The sequence below is a fragment of the Ochotona curzoniae genome, unplaced genomic scaffold (genome assembly GCF_017591425.1).
Source record: "Ochotona curzoniae isolate NIBS_2020 unplaced genomic scaffold, NIBS_Ocur_1.0 scaffold_1852, whole genome shotgun sequence".
In the NCBI taxonomy this organism is placed as follows: domain Eukaryota; kingdom Metazoa; phylum Chordata; class Mammalia; order Lagomorpha; family Ochotonidae; genus Ochotona; species Ochotona curzoniae.
In genome coordinates this window covers 58,604,521-58,628,281 of record NW_024467087.1, presented here as the reverse complement: position 1 = coordinate 58,628,281, position 23,761 = coordinate 58,604,521, and the positions used below count along the sequence as shown (strand labels likewise).

Genomic DNA, 23,761 nt, shown 5'->3' with positions numbered 1-23,761 from the left:
GCATCCTTCCTGTCACCTGAATGTCCCCAAAGTACATCACTGCTCTAAGCAATCTCTGTAGTATCAGTCGGGGGTCGGGGCGGGGCCAACTGCTCTCTGATTTACCAGAGCAAATTAATTGAAATTGTTAACTCTTAGATGGTGATGAAAAACGATTAACTGAAGTCGCATCGCAGAATTGACTGTGCAAACTTTCTGAACCATTTGTCACCACCGCCTGGCACCTCTAATCTTTGGACTGGCGATGCAACCGGGTAGTGGGGAGCGCTCTGCGGCAATATTGAAACCGCTTTTAGATATTTCAGTGACTACAGGCGCAGATAAAAATAATTCATAGAAGAGTTAACCACTGCACTTCTTTTTACATTTCTCCCTTCCTCTCCATCGTATTTTGGCGCTAAAACTTAAAATCGCGGCTTTTTTTTTTTTTTTTTTTTTCGGGATAAGTCCCCATTCTTCCGCTGCTCCAACCCCTGGAAACTACATTTCCCAGCATGCCTGCAAGCTAATCTGACTTCATTTTAAATGGCCCCGTAAGGCAACAAGGATGGTTCCTTTTGACCCGACTTGTTTGTGCTGTAAAAGAGCTGTCCTACCTGACAGCTGTTTGGCGTTTATAATTGCCGACCCTGTTTCTCTGAACTGTGGTCACCAAATGAAGGGATTGCGGCCTGAAAAGGCCCACCCCTTGCCGCCCCTGTGTGGGGCTTGGGGACAGTGTCGCCGGCGGTCTCAAGAATAGGAGGGAACATTGACCAGGGAGCACCGCTGCGGCCGTTAAGAGGAGCAGGAACCACAGCCCGGGCTGAGTCCGAAAAAAGCCGGATCCGGACGGCTGCCAGTGGAAGATGGAGGAAGCGGAGGAGCCGCCAGAGGGTGGGCAGTCTCTGCCCCCGGTTTACATTTACAGTCCCGAGTATGTCAGTATTTGCGACTCTCTGGCCAAAGTCCCCAAACGGGTAAGAGAAGTCGGATGCAAGACCGTGGGCTTTTGAAAAAGGTAGGGGGTGCGGGGCGGTGGATCCTGGAGGAAGCGAGGAGAATGCTGGGCTGCGGGAAAGCTTCTAAAGAAATGCGAGAAGCTTTATCAGATACCTAAATGTGTGTTAGGAGGAAGTGTTGCCTGCCCGGTTAGAGCTGTGGGTCTCTGCGGGACGTCCTGTGGCCGGGTGGGGGTGGGGCGAGCTGGGGGGCGGCGGGCGGGAGGGGATGGCACCCAGGGGATGGGGTTTCTACCACGAGGGCATCTCTGCAGTGCTGCGAGAGAGAAGCGACAGTAGAGAAGGGGTCCATCAGCTGGATAAGGTTCAGTTGCTTCTGTCTCAGTGGTTTGGAGACTTTGTATCTGTATTAAGTGTATTGTAGCTGTGAAGTAACAGAAGGGAAGAGAGCCGCAACAAAGTTAATTAGTTTCTTGGCTCAGCGTGGAGACGTTGATGGAATTTCGCGGAATCACTTCTAAGACTCTATTTTCTGCTTTATTTTGTGCTGCTGTTTGCAGGCCAGTATGGTTCATTCACTGATCGAAGCATATGCCCTGCATAAGCAAATGAGGTGAGTTCTCTCCCCGCCACCCCCTCTCCCTTTCCACCCAAGCAGGGTACTCCCAGCCTTAGGATCCTGCTGCATCCAGAGGCTAATTAAGGAGAAAATGGTTCCTTCCTTTCTTTTCCTTTTTCTTCTTCTTCTTTTTTTTTTTTTTTTTTTTTTTTTTAGCTTTTTACAAACAATATTTACAGTGTATGTAACGTCAGGAATGCTCCCTGAAGAATTTTTTTTTTAAGTTAAAAAAAACAACAGAACACATGCATGGAGCAGTTAAGCTCTTTTACTAATAGAACTTTCCTGCTGGGACCGGGGAGACATATTTAAAATAATCCCTTAAAGCAATAATTCCTTAAAAAGATTTTTCACGTGAGTACCTTTGGATACTAAAGCCTGTCTTGGTTGAGTGAACACTAGGTCTAGCAGATTAGCCATTTCCTGAGTGCCTGGGTCGGTGGCCAGGTCCCCATCCCACTTCCTCGCTAATGCAGACTCTGATATTTGGAAAATCTTAGTTACCACCAATCATGGAAAGCATATGGTTTTTGTCTTGTGATCACTCACATACAGCATTTTTAAATGTCTGAGCAAAATTGATGCTACTAGATTTGAAGATTATTTATAGCTCTTGTCTATACTCCTGAGAAGCAGTGGTTCTCCTTTCAACTGCTCATTGAATTCTTTTTTTAGTGGATGGTTAAGCTTATGGTTATAGAATATAATCATTGTATATCATTGTAAAAATTAAAACAAAAAATAAGAAAAGGAGGATGAAGAAGGGTGGGGAGAGAAATGTCATGTTCTAAAGACTTTATTTTATGAAATGTATTCCATATATATATAGAGAGAGAGAGAGAGGGAGAGAGAGAGAGAGAACAAAAAAACACAAAATAATTAGAAAGAAAGTAAATCTGGGACTAGTGTTTTGGTATAGTGGATTAAGCCACCACCTGTAATACTGGCTTATAATGCTGGATCTAGTCCCAGAAGTTCCACTTCTCATCCAGCCTACTGCTAAGGCACCCAGGAAGGTAAAAGTTAATAGCCAAAGTACTTAGGTCCCTGCCACCCATGTGGAAGATCCAAATGGAGTATGTGGCTCCTGATTTAGGCCTGGCTCAGCTCCAGCCATTTCAAACATTTGGGGAATAGATCAGTGGCTGGAAGATCATCTCACTGTCATTCATTCTCTCCCTCTCCCTCCCTAATTCACTCCCACCCTCTCTGTTGCTGTCTTTCAAATAAATCTTTTTAAATTAATAAATAAATAAAACCTGTTCTATAAAAAGGTGTTCAGCTGAAAGGTGTTCTGTTTTTCTGAGCCTAATTTGAGGGTGTAAGCTCAACTTAAGACTTTTAGACATCCCACCACCATTACTATCACCAAACGTTGATGAGTGAGCCTGGACACAAGATCAAAGCAAGTTGCTGAATCACAGTCAGAACTCAAGAAAGAACTAAGTACTTCTATAAAACATGAGTTTGCTGTTTGTTGCCACTTCTCTATTTGGTGGCACTATAAATGCTCCATGTAGGAGTACTTGTGACATTTTCTCAAGGAATAGGTGGATACTTCCACAGCTTTGTTTCTCAGAATATAGTGGAATATGGTTTTTGGATTATCACCTTCTTTAGAAATGTTCTTAAATTATTTTTTGACCAATATGATAAAACACAACTACATGTCTTCTATTAAAATTATTTAGTAATTCAAAAATATTTTATGACAAGCCATCACAGTACAACAAAGCTGCTTGATTTTCTTTAAGTACCAAAGCTTTCAGTACGTATTTTTTTAAACTTTAACAGTTACTATAAAGGATAAAAAAATTGGATTTAAAAATAGAGAAATATAAGGATTTACAGGGAAGATGGAGTGAGAGATATATTGGAAGTCAATTTATTACTCTTATACTTTTTGTTTTATGAATTTTAAAATAATAATAAAAATTAACATTAAATTGTAGGACACTAGAAGAGGCAGCTTTTGGGAGTTGGAAGCGATGTTACAAGAAATAAAATTTGGGGGTCGGCACCTTGGCACAATAGGTTAAGCCTCTGCCTGTAGCACCATCAGCCCATGTGGACACTGGTTTGAGTCCTAGCTGTTCCACATCTGGTCCAGCTCCCTGCAACGTAGCTCAGATAGCAGGGGAAGAAACCAAAGTGCTTGGATCCCTGCACTCATTAGGACACCTGGAAGAAGCTCCTCACTCATGGCTGCAGACTGGCCCAGCTCTTGCCATTGTGGCCACTTGAAAAACGAACCATTGTGGCATCTTTCTTCCTTCTTTTTTCCTCCTCTCTCTGTAAATCTGCCTTTCAAATAAGCCTTTTAAAAACATATATATAAAATTTTATTTAAGTGCTTATTTTCCACTTCTAATAGTTTAGACGTCATCTCTCTGTTATTTTTTAAAGTTTGTTTACCTAAGGAGTTACAGAGATAGATGGGGCAGGGGAAAGAGAGCATCTTCCATCTGCTGATTCACTCTGTAGATGGCTGCAGTGGCCAGGGTCAATCTAGACTGAAGTCGGGAGCTGCCAGCTTCATCCTGGTCTCCCAAATGGGTGGCAGGGGCCCAAACACTTGGGCTAGCATCTGCTTTCCTTCAGGCCATTAGGAGGGAACTAGATCCGAAGTAGAGCAGCCAGGATGTAAATTGGTTGCTTTATAGGATGCCAGCACTGCAGGTGGCAGTCCTATGTGCTATGCAATGTTATAGGCCCCTAGGTGTGTGTGTGTGTGTTTTAAGATTTAATTAATTTGTTATTGGAAGAGCAGATTTACAGAGCGAAGGAGAGACAGAAAGAATGATCTTCCATCTGCTGGTTCAATCCCAAAATGACCATAATGACTGGAACTGAGGCAGTCTGAAACCAGGAGCCAGGAGACTGTTCTGGGTCTCCCATGCAGGTGCTGGATCCCCAGGTCTTTGGGCAATCCTCTATTGCTTTCCCAGGCCAAAGCAGGGAAGTGGAGCAGGTGGGACACAAACCTGGCACCCATATGGGATGCTGGTGCTTGCAGGTAGTATTAGCCAATTGAGCTATTGCACTGGCAGCTAGATATGTTTTCTTAAAGATGTTATAAGAATCTGGGCCCGGCACTAATGTAGTGGCTAAAGTCTTAGCTTTGAACACGCTGGGATCCCACATGGGTGCCAGTTCTAATCCCAGCGGCCCCGCTTCCCATCCAGCTTCCTGCCTGTGGCCTGGGAATGCAGTCAAGGACGGCCCAAAGCTTTGGGACCCTGTACCGGCGTGGGAGACCTGGAAGAGGCTCCTGGTTTTGGATTGGCTCAGCTCCAGTCGTTGCGACCACTTGGGGGAGTGAATCAGTGAATGGAAGATCTTCCTCTCTGTCTCCCTCTCTGTATATCTGACTTTGTAATAAAAAATAAATAAATCTTAAAAAAAGAAGTTATCAGAATCCATAAATTTTGGCTAGAGATTGAGTTTGTGAGGTTAGATCACAGATTGTCTTCTGGTCACAGCAGTAGCTTGTATGGTCACAGCTATGTTCCTATTCAGTGAGCTTACACACACACAACAGCTGCCTGTCCATGGCCTAGAGTGCTGCTTCAACTTGAACGTCACATACAAAATATCTCATTAGAATACACTGTCAAGGAGCTGGTGTTGTGTCTCATGTGAATACCCATTCTCGTTCTGGCTCTTCCACTTCTGATCCAGCTTCCTACTAATTCACCTGGGAAAGTAGCAAAAGATGGCTTCCATACTGGTGTCCCAGGCCCCCATGTGGGAGACCTAGATGGAGGTCCAGATTCCTAACTTTGTCCTGGCCCAACTCTGGCCATTGTGGCCTTTTGCAGGACTGAACCAGTGGTGGATAAGAAGATATCTCCATCTCTCCCTCTCTCTATAACTCCACCTTTCAAATAATGAAGTTTTTAGAAAAGCATAATTTGAGCCTGGCACACTGGCCCAGTGGCTAAATCCTCACCTTGCACACACCAGGATCCCATATGGGTGCTGGTTTGTGTCCTGGTAGCTCCACTTCTCATCCAGCTCCCTGCTTGTGGCCTGGGAAAGCAATCAAGGATGGTCCAAAGCCTTGGGACCCTGTACCCATGTGGGAGACCCAGAGGAAGCTCCTGGCTTTGGATTAACTCAGCTCCAGCCATTGCAGCTACTTAGGATGTGAGCCAGCAGATGAAAGATCTTTCTCTTGTCTCCTTGTTCCTGTAAATCTGCCTTTCCAATAAAAATAAATAAATAAATCTCTGCGGGGGAGCATAGTTTATTATTAAAAAAGACATCATAAGAATTAAAAACTTTTGAGCATTCATTGTCCTATTTAAAAGCCATTCTGGAGAACAGTGTTTTTGAACAGCCCAATTTAACCATACTTCTTTATACCAGTATCAGAGAACTTATATTGTCCACTATTTGACCCACCCTAATTTAATGTTAAAAGTATTTGGAAGAACCATGATTGTGGATATAAATACTCAAGTGCACCTCAGTTGCCATGAAGTTCAGTTTTGTAGTTGAAGCATTTTGCACAAAAGCTACATCTTAACACTGAGAGAATAATTGTTAACTGTCCAGTACCAGATGGGCCAATCTCCAGTGGCAGTGGACTTCCAGTTGGTTAATTTGCTCCCTCTCCCATATTTTGCAGGCAGGGGCAGGCGGAAGTCCCGTCAGCACCTTCACCGTGTCCTCTCCCTCACTGTATCTAACTTAGAAACCTTTTTCAGTTTATTGACTATGCAACATTCATTATTTTGTGTTCTGGTAGCTTTGGTTTAATGTGCCACTGCTTTGTCTCTCTGTTACACATACCCTTGTTTTGATTTATTTGCAGTATATGCTGTGCCATTTTGATTTTTTGTTTGTATGAATAAATTTGTAACACTCAAGCACTTGAGGTGAGAGTTGTTTAAAATCACACCATTATTTGATCCAGTTTCACCTCAGCTGTGTTGTATCTGGACATTTTAGATGTTTATCAAAGGTCTTTTCTGGGGAAGAAAGGAAATAATAAATGTGTGACATTTATAAATAATGCTGGCTTTGAACAAACTTCTGAAAATTTAGTTGTTAAAATTTTGGATCAACTAAAAACATGATTTTTGACATCTGAATGCCTTGGTTCTCAATATTATCAATCTTTATTGAATATTTCTTATTAAAATATATAGGTTTTAAGACTTTTTCTGAAAATATTATGCAATTTTTTTAGTGCTAGTGGACGAGAGTGTTGCTTGTGTGTTACTATACAGCTGACGTGTTTTTCTCTATTAATTCTAGTAGTCTCATGCTATGTATTCACCGTAATCAACCTATTGCCTATGAGAAACATGTAAAATAGTCTATTTGCAGCCATTGTTACAAGTTTACAATGTATTTTTTAATCTTGTTTTATATCTATGTTGTATAACATTCAAAATAGATTTTTTTCATGAATGAGAAAAGGATGTAAAATGCAAAATCCACAATTTTGATAACTGAAAATCACCAATTATTTTGCAGTACTTTATTATCTTGGGTACCTTTTCTTTCTTCTAATGAATGAAAGCATTAGACCCTTTTGGATTTTAGTTGAGAATTTACATAGCTTGCATTTTAATTCTTTCATTCTTTGCTATTTCTATTAGCCCATAATATTATTTTAATAAATGTTGTAATACCAACCTAAAAAAAAAAGCCATCCTGGTAATACAAACTGATTTCGTTAAGTGTGGAGGGGACAATGCTATGCATTTCTAACAAGCTCAGAGGGGCTTCTGCTGCTCCAAAGAGCATCCCTCAAGTAACATGTGATAGAGAAAGGTAGTGGAGCCAATGGATCAGGAAAGGAAACTGGACTTAGGCAGGTAGGGATTAGTGTTGGTAAATCCCATTGTTAGCTCATTCTGTTCTCTGATTGAAAGGTTCTGAGTGAATCTCAGTTGAGACCATTTTTCCTGTTCTCTGCTTTCACTCAGAATCAGGTGTGAGGGACCCCAGTCCAAAACCTTTTACCTTTTGAGGTAATTTGGTAACTAATGCTAGTTGGTATTATCTGCAAAGCATTTCTGTGGATGTTATTCTAAGCCCCATGAGATTCTCCATCACAGATGAGGATACTAAGTTAAAGAACCGTCAGCTTATTTAAAATTATAGAGCCAGGAAGTAGAGTTATGACAGGAACAGTGTACTCTTTTCTAAACCTGAGCTACAAATTTAGAATACATGGTAACATAATCATCTATTAAAGTCAAGATGTAGGTGAAAAAGACAGTATAGCCCAACTAGCAACTGATTCAGATGAAAATATTTCTGCCTCCTGGTTAGAATGCAAGTTATAACTCAGAGTGAAGTTTTATTTTTGAAATTTGATTCAATCTATATTTAACCTAAAATATGGAAATACTCACTTATTTAATTTTACCAGGCTATAGCTCCAAGAGGAAAAAAAAAATCTATTTGCCCTGTGTTAATGGAGTCATCACTGTGGCTATAAAGGCTATTCAGTGCAGTGGAGGAATAGTTTGTTATCTTAGCCCACTGCAACCAGAAGCTAGGCACTGTGTTTTCTGTTGAAACTGCTGCCTCCTGTTTCCAGTAGCTGGGTCTGAGTCACCCACTTTTCTTTCTTGTCTATGTTATTATTAGAGTAGTGAAGCCCAAAGTAGCCTCCATGGAGGAGATGGCCTCTTTCCACACTGACGCGTATCTGCAGCATCTCCAAGAGGTCAGCGAAGAAGGTGATGATGATCATCCAGACTCGACAGAATATGGACTAGGTAAAGTCATTACCAGGAAGTAGTGGGAATGCAACAGCCTTGACTGTCTACTTCGGATAGTACTACTTACTCTTTTTTTTTTTAGTGTGCATGATAGTTTTAGTACTTTTAAGTAACAAATGATGTGTTAATATTAATCTCTTAGTTTAGCCACATAAAACTCACTGACCAAGCTAATCATTTCGTTTGAATGAAACTAAAAACTGGGTCAGACCGAAGAAAGATGTTTCAATCGCTGAGGCCACAGTGCAATTGCTCAGATCTAGTCTGGCTGAAGAAATGCTGACTTAAATTTCCTGTGACATTATATTTTTGTTTAAGTGCAGATTTATGTTCTGGCTGTTTCCCACCTTCTCCCTCATTATAAGAGCTTCATTTAAAAAAAAAAAAGAAAGCCATAGTGGCCAGTAGGATATGCTACCGAAACAGCATGGTTCAGCAGGTAAAGACACTTGGGTCCTGGGCCTGGCTGTGTGTAACACTAACCAAAATTATCGCCACCCAGACTTTGGCTTCTCCTATCTGTAGGCTGTGACTCCCTTCCCCAGCATTGGTGATCTGTTTGTCTCAGATGAAGCTGGTGTTGGTTAGCACAGGATCTTTTTAGTAGAGTGTATTGTTGTTCCATCTTAACCCACTTCTCCATTTTTCTCCAGTTCATCTGTTAACAGGCTCTTCTGGTTTTTACCCAAAGGTTATGACTGCCCAGCCACTGAAGGGATATTTGACTATGCTGCAGCTGTAGCCGGGGCTACCATCACAGCGGCCCAATGCCTGATTGATGGAATGTGCAAAGTAGCAATCAACTGGTCTGGAGGGTGGCATCATGCAAAGAAGTAAGAAAACTGACATTTCTGCTTTCTGACTTCTTCAGTTAACTATCTAAGCTCTTATGCTTATTGTATTGGCATATGTGTATACTGAACTTTACCAGCATTCTCAAGAGATGTAGTAGAAATAGAAAAAGATGACTTGGTATGATGGGAGGCAAGGTAGTGAAAGTCAGGACACCTGGGATCTATGCCAGGCTTAGCTGGAAACATGACTGCCTTGGACAGATTCACCTCCCCAGGCCTCCATTTCTCCATCAGTAAATAAAGGCAGGGCAACAAATAAAAGTAAACGGTCTCCAAAATTCTTTTGAATTTTTGAGACATTATCTTGTCTTTAAGGGACTTATAACTAACTCTAACAGAGTTAAGAATGATGCCAACTAGGGCACCAGTGCAATAAGTATGAGCTGAAGACACATTGCAATAAGGAGAAGTTAATCTTGGAAACCTTGGGAGAGGTGAATTTTAGAGCTAATTCCTGAAAGAAGTGCCACACAGACTTTTGAATAGGTGGAGAATTAATGAGAACAGTCTTAAAACAAAATAAAAGGTTGTAGAATCCAGAAAGGCGTGTGCTGCTACCTCCAAGGAAAGTGGCAACATTACAGAGTTGATATGTCTCTAAGGGGAAAAAAAAGAAAGGTTTATGAAATGAGTCTGAGGTTCCGTTTGGGGTTAGAGGAAAAGTGCTTTCAACAGCAATACCCTGACAAATACGGCTGGCCCTTCATTCAGCTTTTGTATCTTGTTAGATATGTCTGTAGTTTTGAATGTATGTTGGAGGAAAAGGGTTTTCAAAACTGAAGTTACCAGTCTGCTGCAGCATTCACAGATAGTGCTGCAATCCACCTGGAGGTTATCCTCCGTGTTCTTGAGTCTAAGAAAATATCATTTCTTTTTTTTTTCAGAATAAACTCACCATAATTTCAGCATATGCTGGTTAAAATAATAAGAAATTGATAGATTTAATAATCAAGCAAATCCTTGAAAAACTGTAGAATCTACTACTGGAGTTACAGAGCAAGACCCAATGTTTAGTAGTAATCTCTGTAAGGTGTCAAAAACAGAACAAGCCTTCCTTTTTTTAGGGGGTGGGGTGGGCATTTAGGGAAGGTGGAGAGAAAGGGGGTGGGGTGTGTGTGTGTGTGTGTGTGCGTGTGCGTGTGTGTGTGTTTAAAGTTTAGGGGCAGGCATTTAACCTAACGGTTAGGACACCACTGTCCCACTTTGGAGTGCCGGGGTCCCAGTCTCAGCTTTGGCTCTTGATTCTGCTACCTTGCTGATGCAATCCCTTGCAGGCAGTAGTGATGACAAACAGTAGGGTTCCTGCCTCCTGTGTGGGGTACCTGCATTGAGTTAGTTTCCTGTTCATGGGAATTTGGGAAGTGAACCAGCAAATGGGAGCATGCTCTCTCTGCCTCTCAAATATAGAACTATTTTCGAGTTCTAAACAAAGGCAGAGATCCCTAAAAGGAAAAAAAAAAATGACCCTTTTTCCTTCAAGCTACAGAATCAAAGAAGAAAACTAGTTCTGTCCAAATCAAAGGTTTATATGTCCTCTTGGGCTTGACAAGTTGGGAAGTAAAGTAATGTGGTTTCATAGAAAAGACCTGCTCCTAAAGAGTCATATCTGGTTTCTCAATTGTTTAGCTTCCCTGCAGAACCCCTGCCAGAGCCTGTTTCGGTTTCCAGTGGCTTACTCAAACACCTGCCATATCTTATTACTGTCTTGTTGCCAAAGGAAGCACACTCTATCTTGAGCCAGCCATGGCTGTCTGGGCTGTGTGTGGGTGCCGACATACCGAAATCATGATCTTAACTGTTTCTGGCAGCTTTCAGCAGATCTTGCCTGGAAACAGACATGCCTGTGGTGAATATCAATTACAGAATGTTTCTAGAGATTGCCCCAATTCAGGTAGGCACTTGGCCTACAAACTTACATCCAGCCAGCATTTTCATATTTATAGTCACAATATTTATTTAAATCTTCCTCTCAAAGACATTGACAGTTCCATATATGCCATTTATGCATTGAACAGATATTGATTAAACACCTACTCTATGTGAAGCATGCTTATCATCACTAAGCAGAGATATAGTAGTTGAAACAAGGCGTATTTTTTCCCCTATTATCAAGTTTTTAAAAATCCACACTTTGAAATACCCAGGTGTTGGCCAGGTCTCAACAAAATTGGTATAAACCTTTGAAAAAACTTTGTGTGAAACAGAAGAAAAATACATTTAGACCTTCTGACTCTGTAACAATACTCTTAACAAAGAGTAAAAGAAAATAAACCTATGCTGCCCTTAAGAAAATATCTTCTGGGCCGCTGTTGTGGTATAACAGGCTAAGCCACTGCCTGTGACACCAGGATCCTACAAGGGCACTGATTCAAGGCCCAGATGTTCCAGTCCCAATCCAACTCCCTGCTAATGCTCCTTGGGAAGCAGTAGAGGACGACCCAAGTGTTTAGCCCACTGCACCCACTTGGGAGACCTGGAAGAAGCTCCTGGCCTTGGCCATTGCAGCCATTTGAGTGGTAAACCAACAGATGGAAGATCTCTCTCTAGCTCTTTCTCTGTAACCCTGCCTTTCAAATCAATAAAATAACTTTTTTTTTAGTATTGGAAGCTAAAGGGTGATTTTCAAAAGGAGATTGTAAAAAGAATTACTGAAGGAATGACAGATCAATGCTGTTAGATATTAAACAAAACTAAAAGAACCAAAACTCTGGTGCCACTACATAATACTACATAGATAATGTTACAGTACACCTCCCCCAACAGACCAATTTTCTAATATGCTTATATATGAATTTAATATAAAAGATACAGTGCAAATGAGTGGAGTCTGGGAAATGAAGCAATAGATGAGGAACGTGGTCTCTGCCTCTCATACAAATATCTTAATAAATGATACCGTGAAAACTTGTACCATGTATGTCCTCATCTCCTATAGTAAACTAAAATAAGTGGCAGCTAGATTAAAGGCTTAAATACAAAACAGCAAATTATAATGAAATGTTTATCATACCTTTTGTTACTGTAAGTTTTTTTTTGGCTGTAATTGATTTTTTTAATCAAAATGTTTCATGACATGTTTCCTTAGGCTCAGGGATTCCCCTTTGCACCTTCCCCATCCACCTATGCATTCCCCTTATCTCAATAGTATAGTCCTTCTACAACAGTTACAAATCTATCATTTTTCTATTTAAGTGTATCATGGCATTGCAGGTATAGACAATAGTAGGAAGTCCAGCATTCTGTTGTGAAGATATATTTAACAGTTTCATTGGGAATCCATTCTTTATTCAGAATTAGAGATGCATAACATATCTGCAGTGTATCTTCACTACTTGCCTCCATTTATACAGTTCCTCTAGATAAAAATATGTATATACATGATTATCTATATATCCATTGGTCTTGTATTTTGCATGAAGGTTGCTGTATATCAGAGAGAACATATAATATTTGTCCTTTTTGGATTTGCTTATTTCATTGAGCAAAATGGTTTCCTAGTTGGATCCATTTTGTTGCAAGTGGGTAGAATTTTATTGTTTTTAATTGCTGAGTAGTATTCCATGGAGTGAATGTACCAGTTTCTTTATCCATTCCCCTTTCTTTGGGCTTCTGGGTTGTTTCCATGTCTTCACTATTGTAGATTGCTATAAATATAAGATTATAGAACCCTTTCTCATATGTAGATTTTATTTCCCTTGCATATATTCCCTGGAATGGGATAGCTGGGTCATATGGTAGATCAATTTTCAGTTTTTTTAGCACTCTCCATACTGGCTTCTATCTTGTGACTTACATCTATCGAGATGATTATATGGTTTTTAGTTTTCAGTTCGTTGCTGTGTTATATCACATTTATTCATTTTGCATGTGTTGAACCATCCCTGCATTCCAGGGATAAAAACCACCTGGCCCAGGTGAGTCATCTGTCTGATGTGTTGTTGGATTTTGTTGGCTAGTATTATGTTGAGGATTTTTCCATCTATGTTCATCAGGGTTATCAGTCTGTAGTTCTCTTTTTCTGTTTTATCTCTATCTGGCTTTGGTATTAATGAGATATACTCCTCATAGAATAGTTTGGAAGGATTGCCTCCCTTTTTATTATTTTGAATAGCTTTTGGAGGATTGGTATGTTTTTCTTGAAACATTTGGTAGAATTCAGCAGTGAAGCCATCCAGTTAGGGCTTTTCTTTGTTGGGAGGGATTTAGTTGCTGATTCAATCTCAGTCCATGTTATAGGTCTGTTTAGATTATTAATTGCCTCATGATTCAGTTCTGGTAGATTGTATATATCCAAAAATCTATCCATCTCTTCCAGATTTTCTGATTTGTTGGGTATAGTTGCTTGTAATAGTTCCTGATTATACCATGTATGTCCAAGATACCCATCTTATATTTACTTTGTTGTGTCTGATTCTATTGATTTTTATCTCTCTCTCTCTTTTATTAGTTGGGTTAGTATGGAATCTATTTTGTTAATTTTCTCAAAGAACTAGCTCTGATTCATTGGCCTTATGTTTTCTTTTGGACTCTATTTGGTTAATTCCCTTCCTTATTTTGATTATTTCTTTTTCTGTTAATCTTGAGATTGTTTTGCTGTTGCTTTTCTAGCTCCTTCAGGCATATGGTTAGCCTGCTTACTTGGTACTTTTCTAATTTCTTGACATAGCGTTGATTGAAATGAACTTTCCTGTTTAACACTGCCCTGACTCAGTCTCACAGGTTTTGATACGTCGTGTTGATACCTTCATTCATTTCAAGCATTTTAAAAAATTTTCCTCTATAATCAGTTGTTCATTTAGCAGCATATTAGTCAGTCTCCAATTATTTGCGTATTTTCTGAGGTATTTTGACATGGCGGTCTCCAGTTTCACTCCATGGTGGTCTGAGAAGATATATGGTATCTGGGTATCTGGTCACCATAGCACCACTCTGCTGTTTCTGCCGCTTCCCCAGGTCTCCAGGTATCCATCTGCCATCAGCCTCTCGGCTGCTATTTCCCAGGATCACACCTTCACCGCTTCACCTCAGCTAACCATCCTTCGTTTAAATCTGCCTCCCCCCTACCGCATCCACCATCTTGAAAAACACTTAGCAATCTGATTAAGAAGAGTTTTCTTAGGTTAATGTTAAAAAAAAATCACAGATTAAAAGATCAACAAATCTATATAGATATTTCAAAACCATGTAACTCAAAGGTTTTCTGATCACTTAATAAAATCTAAACACTGGAAAAATTAAGTTACATAAATATGATAAGCTGTGATGAGTTTATATTATCTAAATGCAGAATAATGTGCAAGGAAAATATGCTGGCATTGTGGTATAGTGGGAAAAGCCACCCTCATCCCACAGGGGCACTGGTTTGAATGTTGGCTGTTCCACTTCTTATCCCTGCTAATGTGCCTGGGAAAACATTGCAAGATGAGTCAAATAAGTTTGCCCCTATACCTTTGAGTGTCATTTGAGAAAAGCTATGGCTTCTGGCTTCAGCCTGGCTCAGCCACAACCACTGTGGCCATTTGGGGAGTGAACCAGCAGATGGAAAAATGTCTCCTTCTCTCTGTAATTCTGCATTGCAAGTCAGTAAATAAATAAATCACTCCTTTTAAAGTGAAACAAGTATAGACAAAGTATGTTAATAGATAATTTGCAGATGTATTTCGGTACAACTGGAAAACATGGGAAAATGTTCATCACCACTAATTAAGGAAATGAAAGTTAAAAGAACCTACAAGCTTTGTTTCTGTTTCACATTTAACAAGATTGATGTACTCTAGTCATCATCCACTACCTTCCCAGCACGTTAGCAGAAAGCTGGATCAGAAGCAAAAAAGCCAGGACTTGAACCAGTACTCCAACTTCGGGCAGAGTCCTCGGACGCTGTGTTTTTATCCACTGTGCCACAGCACTGGCCATAGTTTTTTTTTATTTAAGATACCATTCACCACCATGAGCTAGCTCACATTTCACAGACTGCCTATTCTATAGTATTTAGTGTGTTATCTTGGGTTGACTCCAAGTAACTGCATGTTCAACAGCTTTTCAGCTCTTTGCTAACCACACTTTGGTATAAACCAGAAAGGAAAGCAGATTATCTTACATATTTAACATTGTATTCTTTCTAAAATTTTGACATGTAACTTATCTACATGAATAGCTCCAACATAAGAGAGTCTCATACATGTCACATACATCTCGTGGAATGTGTACTGTATGGAAATAAAACAGAAAAAAGTGTCAAAAATAAACTTATGTTTTAATTCCAAAAAAAAAAAAAACAAGATTGATGAAGTTGGCATTTGGTGAGTGTGATTTGTTTCAGCTTCTTAAGAGAGCATTTCGAAAGCCCACGTATTGTAGTGTCCTTTAACCTAGTAATTCTACTTCTAGAAAAGCTTCCTAAGAAAATAATTCAAATATGAAGAAAAACTTTTTAGGAAACTATCATTGTTATTTATAAAAGTAAAGATTGAATTGAATTCCCAGCAACACGGGAATGATGAATCTACTACAATGGAATTTATGCTGTTTTAATTGCTGCAGATGGCATTATGTTACTTTTATATTAGTTTAAAGGTGATGGGATAGCTCAGAAAGATGATGTGTGTTAATAAAAAAGCAGATCTTTAAATTACATTTTAATTATGACTGTGTAAACCACACACATAGGAGCAAAAAAAGACCAAAGGAATAATGGTAAGCCATCTTAGGGTGGCAGAATTATTTATGATGTAAAAGATTTTTTTTCTATGGAGTTGCTATAATAATATTACTTTTGCATCTAAAATATTACCAAATATTTCAATAATATTTACAGCAACAAAAGATAATATTTAAATAATATTTGCAACAAAAGACTAAAATGTGTAACTATTTGAGTTAATTTTTTAAAATAGTATTATTTTTAAAATAATAGTGGCGTTGTGGTTCACTGGGTTAAGTTGTTGCTTGCTATGCCAGGATTCTGTATCTGAGCACCCGTTTCATTTTCTGCTCCATTTTCTCAGTCCACTACCCTGCTTATGTTCTTGGGACGCCAACAAAAGGTAATTGTAGTACCTGAGCCCCTACTACGTATGTGGGCTGCCAGATAGAGTTCTTGCCTCCTGACGTAAGCCTGGCCCAGCCCTGGCTGCTGCAGCCATTTGGAAATGAATTAGCGGATGGAAAAATCTCTTCTCCCACCTCTCTCTGTCATTCTCCATTTTAAAATAGATAAATAATCCTTTTAGAAATGTTAATACTCAATAAACTGACAAAAAAGTCAAAAGGAAGTTCAAAAAAGAGGAAATAAATAATAAATGGACATAAAATATTTAGCATTACTTGTAACTAAAGAAACTGAAACATCTTATATAATTTTGCTACTACCACATTTGAGCCAAAGGAGGGAAAATTTTTTAACTGATAATAGTTATTACTCTTGGTAATCTATCCTAAGGAAATAAACCAATCCGAAGTGTGGTACATGATGTACGTGAAAATGGTATATTCTGTCTTGCTTATAACAGTCAAGAAAGAGGCTAATGAGATTCCTAAATATTCAGCAATGATTAGATATTATGCTGTGACTTATCTACTTAATGAAGAGGGATGAAGGAGGTTCTTGTTATTCAAGCACAGTTGGTACCAGATAAAAAGCCACTTAGTGAATCATTGAGAAGAGGAACCAAAACTTTACAGTAAATAATAGAAGGGGCAGGATTTTAGGATACTAGCTTAAACAGCTGAATGCTATTAAAATATGTTCATTTTGTCTCATTTAATAAATTGGAGTGTTTTATATAACTGCCATAATTACAGCCAACAGAATGTATCAAGGTTTGGTTATTTTTTATTTGGAGCCCAATTTTTCAAACAAAGATGCATGATGTTTCAAGATGGGACATTTTATTTCCTGCAATTTTTTTTTCAGCTTTTTTATTGAGAGGGTTGACTTTGCCAAAACATTCAAATGTTTCATCAGCTTTCCCAAAGGCTTCTCCTCAATCACATGATATTCAAATCATCCTCTTTTGAACAACTTTGAAAACTCATTATCCATATCTATATTTTCCCTCTTTAATTGTGAACTGGTCTACCAGCACTTCCTTGTCGGTTTTGTGTGCTGCCTTCATAATATCCTTGTTCTTTTTATCAAACTGGTAATCTCATCCACTTTGTGACTCATTTGCACTGAATTGCTAGTTGATGTAACTGACAAGCTGTAAGAGAGAAAAAGGATTGAACAGATGATGTTTAAAGGACTGGATCCTTTGAGTGGAAACCTGTATAAGTGGTCAATTCATTAGCAAAGCATTTTCATATTATGACAGCATTTATATTCCTAGGAAGCCTCAAAACCTTGGTCCTGCTGGTGCTAAGAGAGTAAAATTTTCACTAATGGGAACTCTATATCAGAAAAAGTCCAGTGTAGCATGTTTAAAAATCAAAGAAGATTTCTTGAAACTTATTCTGGGTTGTATTATGTATGTTTGTGTATACTAGATTATGATGTAAAATGATAAGCTACTGTAGAACTGTGAACTTTAAAGACATAGATATAAATGCAAGTCGTTTCAGTTACTAGTTTTGTGTTTAACCAGGGGAATATTCCAGAAACAATCTACTCAGATGATATAAGTGTGAAAGTTGGGGGGCACTTTCAATTTTGTCATTAATGCCGGGATCATGGGATCCTATGTGCAAGTGGCTGAGTCAAGGTTGAAGTATGAGGGGACCTTGTGTACCAACTTAGGCTGCTTGGACTTGATTGTGACAGTGGTTCTTAAACAGTTTTCGTCACTGACCCCTCTGACGAAAGCTAATTTTTATTGTCCCTAGGAAATATATAAACACACAGTTTTCCTTATATTTCAGTAAGTCTAATGACCTCCTAATGCCCATGTATAAACTTCCAGTTTTAAAACTTGAATTATAAAAAGGGGGTGGGGAAGCATTGTGATGCACTGGATTAGGCTGGCACCTGCAGTATGACATCCCATATTAGCATCACTCTGAGTTCCGGCTGCTCTATTTCTGATCCAGTTCCTTGCTAATGTACCTGAAAAAGCAGCAGAAGATGGCCTGAATACTGGAACCCCTGTGTCCATGTGGCAGGCCCAGATGGAGTTCCAGGAACCTGGCTTCAGCCTGTCCCAATTTCAGCTATTGTGAACACTTGGAGAAAAACCAGCAGATGGAAGCACTTGCTTATTCTCTTTCTCTACCACCCTCTTTCCGTCCTTCCCTTCCTTCCTCTCTCCCTGTCTCTCTGCATTTCTAATATATATAAATAAATCTTTTTAAGAAAAAGTTCTACTTCTGGGGGGCAGGTCTTGTGGCATGACAGGTCAAATCACCACTTGGCCACTGAGTGTTTAGTTCGAGTTCCAGTTTCTCTGTGCTTCCAGTGCAGTTTCCTGCTGATATGTCTAGGAGATAACAAATGACTTCTCAAATACTTTGATTCCTGCCAGGTTGCATTCCTGACTCCTGAGCTTTGGCCTGACCCAGCCCTAGGCATGTGGGGAGTGAACCACAGGCTGGAAGATGGAAGAGATCTCTTCCTCTTATCCCTCCCACCACTTCTCTCTCAAATCTCTGTCATTCTTCCTTTCAAATAAATAAATCATCTCTAAAAAAGAGGGAGGTGGGGGATGGCATTGTGGCATAGCAAGTAAAGCCACTGACTGAAACATAAGATCCCAATATGAGCAATATTTTGTGCGCTGGCTACTCTACTCTGATCCAAATTACTGCTAATGTGCTTGAGAAAGCATTGGGGAGTTACCAAAATATTTGGGCCCCTGTCACCCACTTTGCACATCAGGAAGAAGCTCCTGGCACCTGGGTTCTGGCTCCAGATTGGTCCAGCACTGGCTGTTAAAGCTGTCAGAGCCATGAACCAGTGGATGGTTTCTGTGTGTAGCTCTTTCAGATAAGTGAAGACATCTTAAAGAATTTTCAGCCAGAAGGAAGTAACACACTCAGATTTGCATTTTGGGAATATGACTCTAACAAATAGATCAGGGGGAGAGAGACTATCAATAGAGAAATGTCTCAACCTTACTGTGATTCTCAGCAGGAATACTGGTCACAGTGATTAACACAGAAAATAGAATAAATTCATTAGCCAGTAGTAGTAGAATTGATAGGAATGGATAGCAATTAGGTATAAGTGATAAGAAAGGGGTGGTCTACTTGTATAACTGAGTGAACTGTCTTACCATTAACCAAGAAGTATAGTGTGTGAGGTTTGATGTGTTTGTGAACACCTAATTGAATAGATCTATTAAGATAGAGAAATTGAGTCCAGTTCATGGCCTCTCTTGTCTAAAGTGCACACATGAAATAACTAAAGATCTTAATAAAATGCAGAAATTGATACGAGGTCTGGGATGGTATCTGTGAATCTGCATTTGTAACATGCTCCCAATTGAAGCTCTATGCTGCCACTCTGTGGACTCTACATGGAACAACAAGAGACTGCTGCTTTGGATAATTTTTACGTTTCTGTAGTTGACAGCTTTATAGTTGCTAACTAAAACTAGGGAAACAGATAATTCATCTAAAAAGAAAGTATAGACTAATAAGGGAAAGCAAATAGTGAGCCTTGTGGAATGCCAACTTTTTAAATATTCATTTGAGACGTAGAGAAACAAAGAAACAGAGCTCCCATCTGCTGATCCATTCATTCATTCCTACAGTGGACAGAGCTAAGCCACATCAAAACTAAGAGCAGGGAGCTCCATCCACATCTCCCACATAGATGGTGGGGACCCGTCCTCTTGAGCTATCACTGCTGCCTCCCAGGGTGCACATTAGCAGGAAACTGAAATGGAGATTAGAGCAGGGCTTGAATCCAGACACGGTATGATATGAGACACGGGCATCTCAACCAGTCTCATAGCCACTAGGCCAAATGCCTGTCCCCTGGAACACCATTGTTTAGAGAGCAAGTGGGAAAAGGAAAAACCTATAGAGCTATTGTGAAACAGAATGATTAAACTGAGGGTATCAATTCTTGGTTTTTTACCTATGATCAAGTGTAAACTGAGGGTAGACTCAAGAAGACCAGTGTAAATACAAGTATCTGCTGTTGGATAGCATGTATTCTCAACAGGGACAATACTGCCACAAGGAAGCAAGAATTGTTCTTAAAAGGCAAAGGGTGAAAATCCTGTTATAGTGGTTTACGGTCTTCCACAGGATCACTGCACATAAACAGATGTACACTATGGCTGTGATAATCCAAAGTCCATAGGAGGGAATCATTAAGAGAAGATGTCCCGTCCTTGGGTGGAGGAGAGGCATAAGTGTGAACAACTGGTTGAGAAATGATGTTTTGGAGAAATAAAGTTTATCGGTTGGGAGATCATGCTGAAGACTTCAAAGGTGAAGAAGGAGTATTCCAGGGAGAGAGATGGGAGGGAGGGGTTGGTATTTCAGAAGGCCACAGCAGCATTTGGAAAAACAGAGCTATGTAAAATTTAAAGCAGATACAAAATAATCAATGTTAAGTAAGAAGAACAAGTTTAAAACCAAGGTAAAATAAAAGGCAGAACAATCTAAAATAGCTTGGTGGATTTGAGGAGCTACATGTAGTTCAGTATTACTAGATGGTAAATGACATAAATTAGAAAATAACAGGAGATAAGGTAAAAACAGGAAATGGATCATAAAGAGCTTCAGGATTATCAGAATCAATTGAAAAGAGTGAATTTCTGCATCTTTCAGAAGTTTGATCCAGTGGGCTGGGGGTAGTACATAGGAACCTGCACTTTCAAACTACAGGGGTCATTCTCATGTATACAGAGAAGCTGCTGAGGGAAATGGGGAGCCACAGAAAAAGTGATTAGACATGTTATAGATGGTGGGCTGCTGGAGATAGGGAGATTGGGGTATCGGCAGGCCCACTGAAAACTGATGAGGGTCTGCTCTAAGATGGAACAGTGCCATTGGGGGTTTGAAAATGATGAAGTGTATTGATTTGAAACAGCTTTACAAGATAAAATCCAGTATTAATGATTGAATAGATGTGGGAAGAGATGAAAGATAAGGAAGATGGGTTTGGTTTGACTTGAGTGGGGTCCTAAATAAGATAACAAATGTGTGCAGAGAAAAGTGCTACTTTATGTGCATTTTTATTATGCATCACAATACTAAGGGGGCATGTATTAACTGCTATCTCTGTGCTACACAAGGAAATTAAATGGTTTACTCAAGGTTAGCAAGAGGCCAAGTTGGAATTCAAGCCCAAGCAATTTGATTCTTCCACCTTGGTACGCAGCTGCTGTACTGTTACCCCAGTGAGCAATAATGGGTTGTAGTATGTAGCAAATTAATTACCAGAGAAATTGGTTATTCAAATTTGGAGATGAAAGTAGAAGCTGTGACTGGAGACAAACGTGTTGCCAGACAAAGAGTACATCAAAAGTTCATAGAAAGTGAAATTAAGGCCCCAGCACAGTAGCCTAGAGGCTAAAGTCCTCACCTTGCATGTGCCAGTATCCCATAGAGGCACCAGTTTGTGTCCCGGTTGCTCCACTTCCCATCCAACTCCCTGCTTGTGGCCTGGGAAAGCAGCTGAGGATGGCCCAAAGCCTTGGGACCCTGCACCCATGTGGGATACCTGAAGGAGGCTCCTGACACCTGACTTAGAATTGACTTGGCTCCGGCCATTGCAACCACTTGGGAAGTCAATTAGCAAACCAAGGATTTTTTTGTCTCTCCTTCTGTCTGCATATCTGCCTTTCCAATAAAAATAAATAAATTTTAGAAAAGAAAGTGAAATTACAGGACTGACATTGTGGCACAACAGAATAAGCCTCCACTTACAATGCTGGCATCCCATTATTATCTCTGGTTTGAGACCCAGCTATACTTGGTTTCCAAACCAGCTCTCTGCTATTGCACCTGTGAAACTTGGGCCCCTACCATCCTCATGGAAGATCCTGGTGAAATTCCAAGCTGCTGGCTTTGACCTGGCCCATCCCTGGCCATTGTGACCATTTAGCAAGTGAACCAGCAGGTGGAAGATCTGTCCCTCCCTCTCTATAACACTGTCTTTCAAATTAATAAATATAAAAAAGAAAATGGAATTAGATAGTCCATTGTCATGTAAAAAGCTTTGAAATCCATTTATGCAATGGGGTCTGCAAAACCTTAATGAGAATGCACATGATGAAAAATATACATGGATTTCAAAATTTCTGTGCTAAAAAATAAGCTTATCTTTCTTATTTTTTAAGATTTATTTACTTTTACTGGAAGAGCAAATATACAGAGAAAGATCTTTAATCCACTGATTCATTCCACAAGTGGCTGCAATGGCCGGAGATAAGATGGATGGGAAGTGGAGCAGCTGGAACACAAACTGGCACCCATATGGGATTTCAGTATGTGCAAGGCAAGGACATTAGCCACTAGGCTTTCTGTGCCTGGCCCAGCTTATGTTTTAGTTCAACTTTTCCACGGAGTTTCTGAAGTCCCCTTGTACATCAAGTGATGGTGCCAACCATGGCATTGGATAAGATTACTTAGGGGGGAAAGTAAAGAGCAGAAAAACAAAGGAGATCTCAGAATCCCAACAAACACCAACTTATACCAAGCAGGTAGAAGAGGCACCATTCAGTTCAGCTGCAAAGCAGCAATCAAAGCCAGTCAAATCAGCATGATAGAAGGAGATCATAGACTTCCAAGAGCACAGATAATGTTACAGAAGAAAGGTGTTCCACCTGTGTCATAGGCTGTGGAAGTGTCCATCTAAATAGACACCTAAGTGTTATTCATATTTGGCAATTATTAATGACCTTGGTTAGAGAACTTTCTGGGGAGTAGGTATACACCCCAAACCATTGAGTGATGAGTAAGAGCTAAGGAGAAAGGGAGGAAGTTAAAGGTACTCTTTCTGTCTAGAAGTTTGAATGAGGAAAGTGGGGAGTCTAGAAGTTTGAATGAGGAAAGTGAAAGAGGGGAGTGGCAAAGTTTAAAGAAAGAATTGAGTGGTTCGTTGGCCTTGTTTTGTGATAATAAGGACATTTGTTGAGTGAAAAAGAATTACGGAAAATATGAGCTTTGTAAGAAATGGAGCCAAGTCTCTGAGGAGGCAGGAGAGAATGTAGTGAATGGATCTCAGAGGGAAACCACCTTGTGTGCATGAAGGATGGGTTTAACAGTGTGGTGAGTTGCCTGCTGTAAACTGAGTGCCCAATGACCTCTGTTTCTCTGTGAGATAGCTCTTGTCCGCTTATGTCTTTGTCACAGAGCTCTTTGAATCCTTTGAGTCTCTCTTTTGTAATCAGCTCTTAAGAACTCATCATGGTGACATCTAGTGGTCCCATAAACAGAACTCAGCCAGTTCATGTAGATGCCTTCTAGATTAAAACTCAGCACAGAAAAATGATGGTTAACCTCCAGAATGTGTCTGTATCACATCTTGTTTGTGTGCTTTAGTCAGTCCTCATCCTCCGCCAACCTCTTCTGATGTCTCTTCGTTCTGCATCTCAGCTCCTGATGTTTTCCTTTATCTCATTCTGATAATTAATTAAGACCACATCTCTAGCTCAACTACATCCTTCTTCCTCCCATAATTCTGTTATCTTCTCTCTTGTCCCATAA

At 39.9% G+C, this 23,761-nt stretch overlaps 1 protein-coding gene across 3 annotated transcripts in view; it reads left to right on the top strand.

Moving 5' to 3' along the window:
* The first annotated feature begins 439 nt into the window (after positions 1–439).
* The window catches only part of HDAC8 (histone deacetylase 8), a 259,389-nt gene continuing 236,067 nt past the window's right edge, over positions 440–23,761 (top strand). Inside the window, exons 1-4 of one of the 3 annotated variants that reach the window (XM_040999993.1) lie at positions 440–959; positions 1,502–1,554; positions 8,173–8,303; positions 8,998–9,139. In XM_040999993.1, the coding sequence (XP_040855927.1) occupies positions 849–959; positions 1,502–1,554; positions 8,173–8,303; positions 8,998–9,139 (437 nt within the window). In that variant the 5' untranslated portion in view covers positions 440–848. Of the gene's footprint in view, positions 960–1,501; positions 1,559–8,172; positions 8,304–8,997; positions 9,140–23,761 lie in introns of those variants that run through there. The other 2 variants (XM_040999994.1, XM_040999995.1) reach the window with 2 other exon arrangements.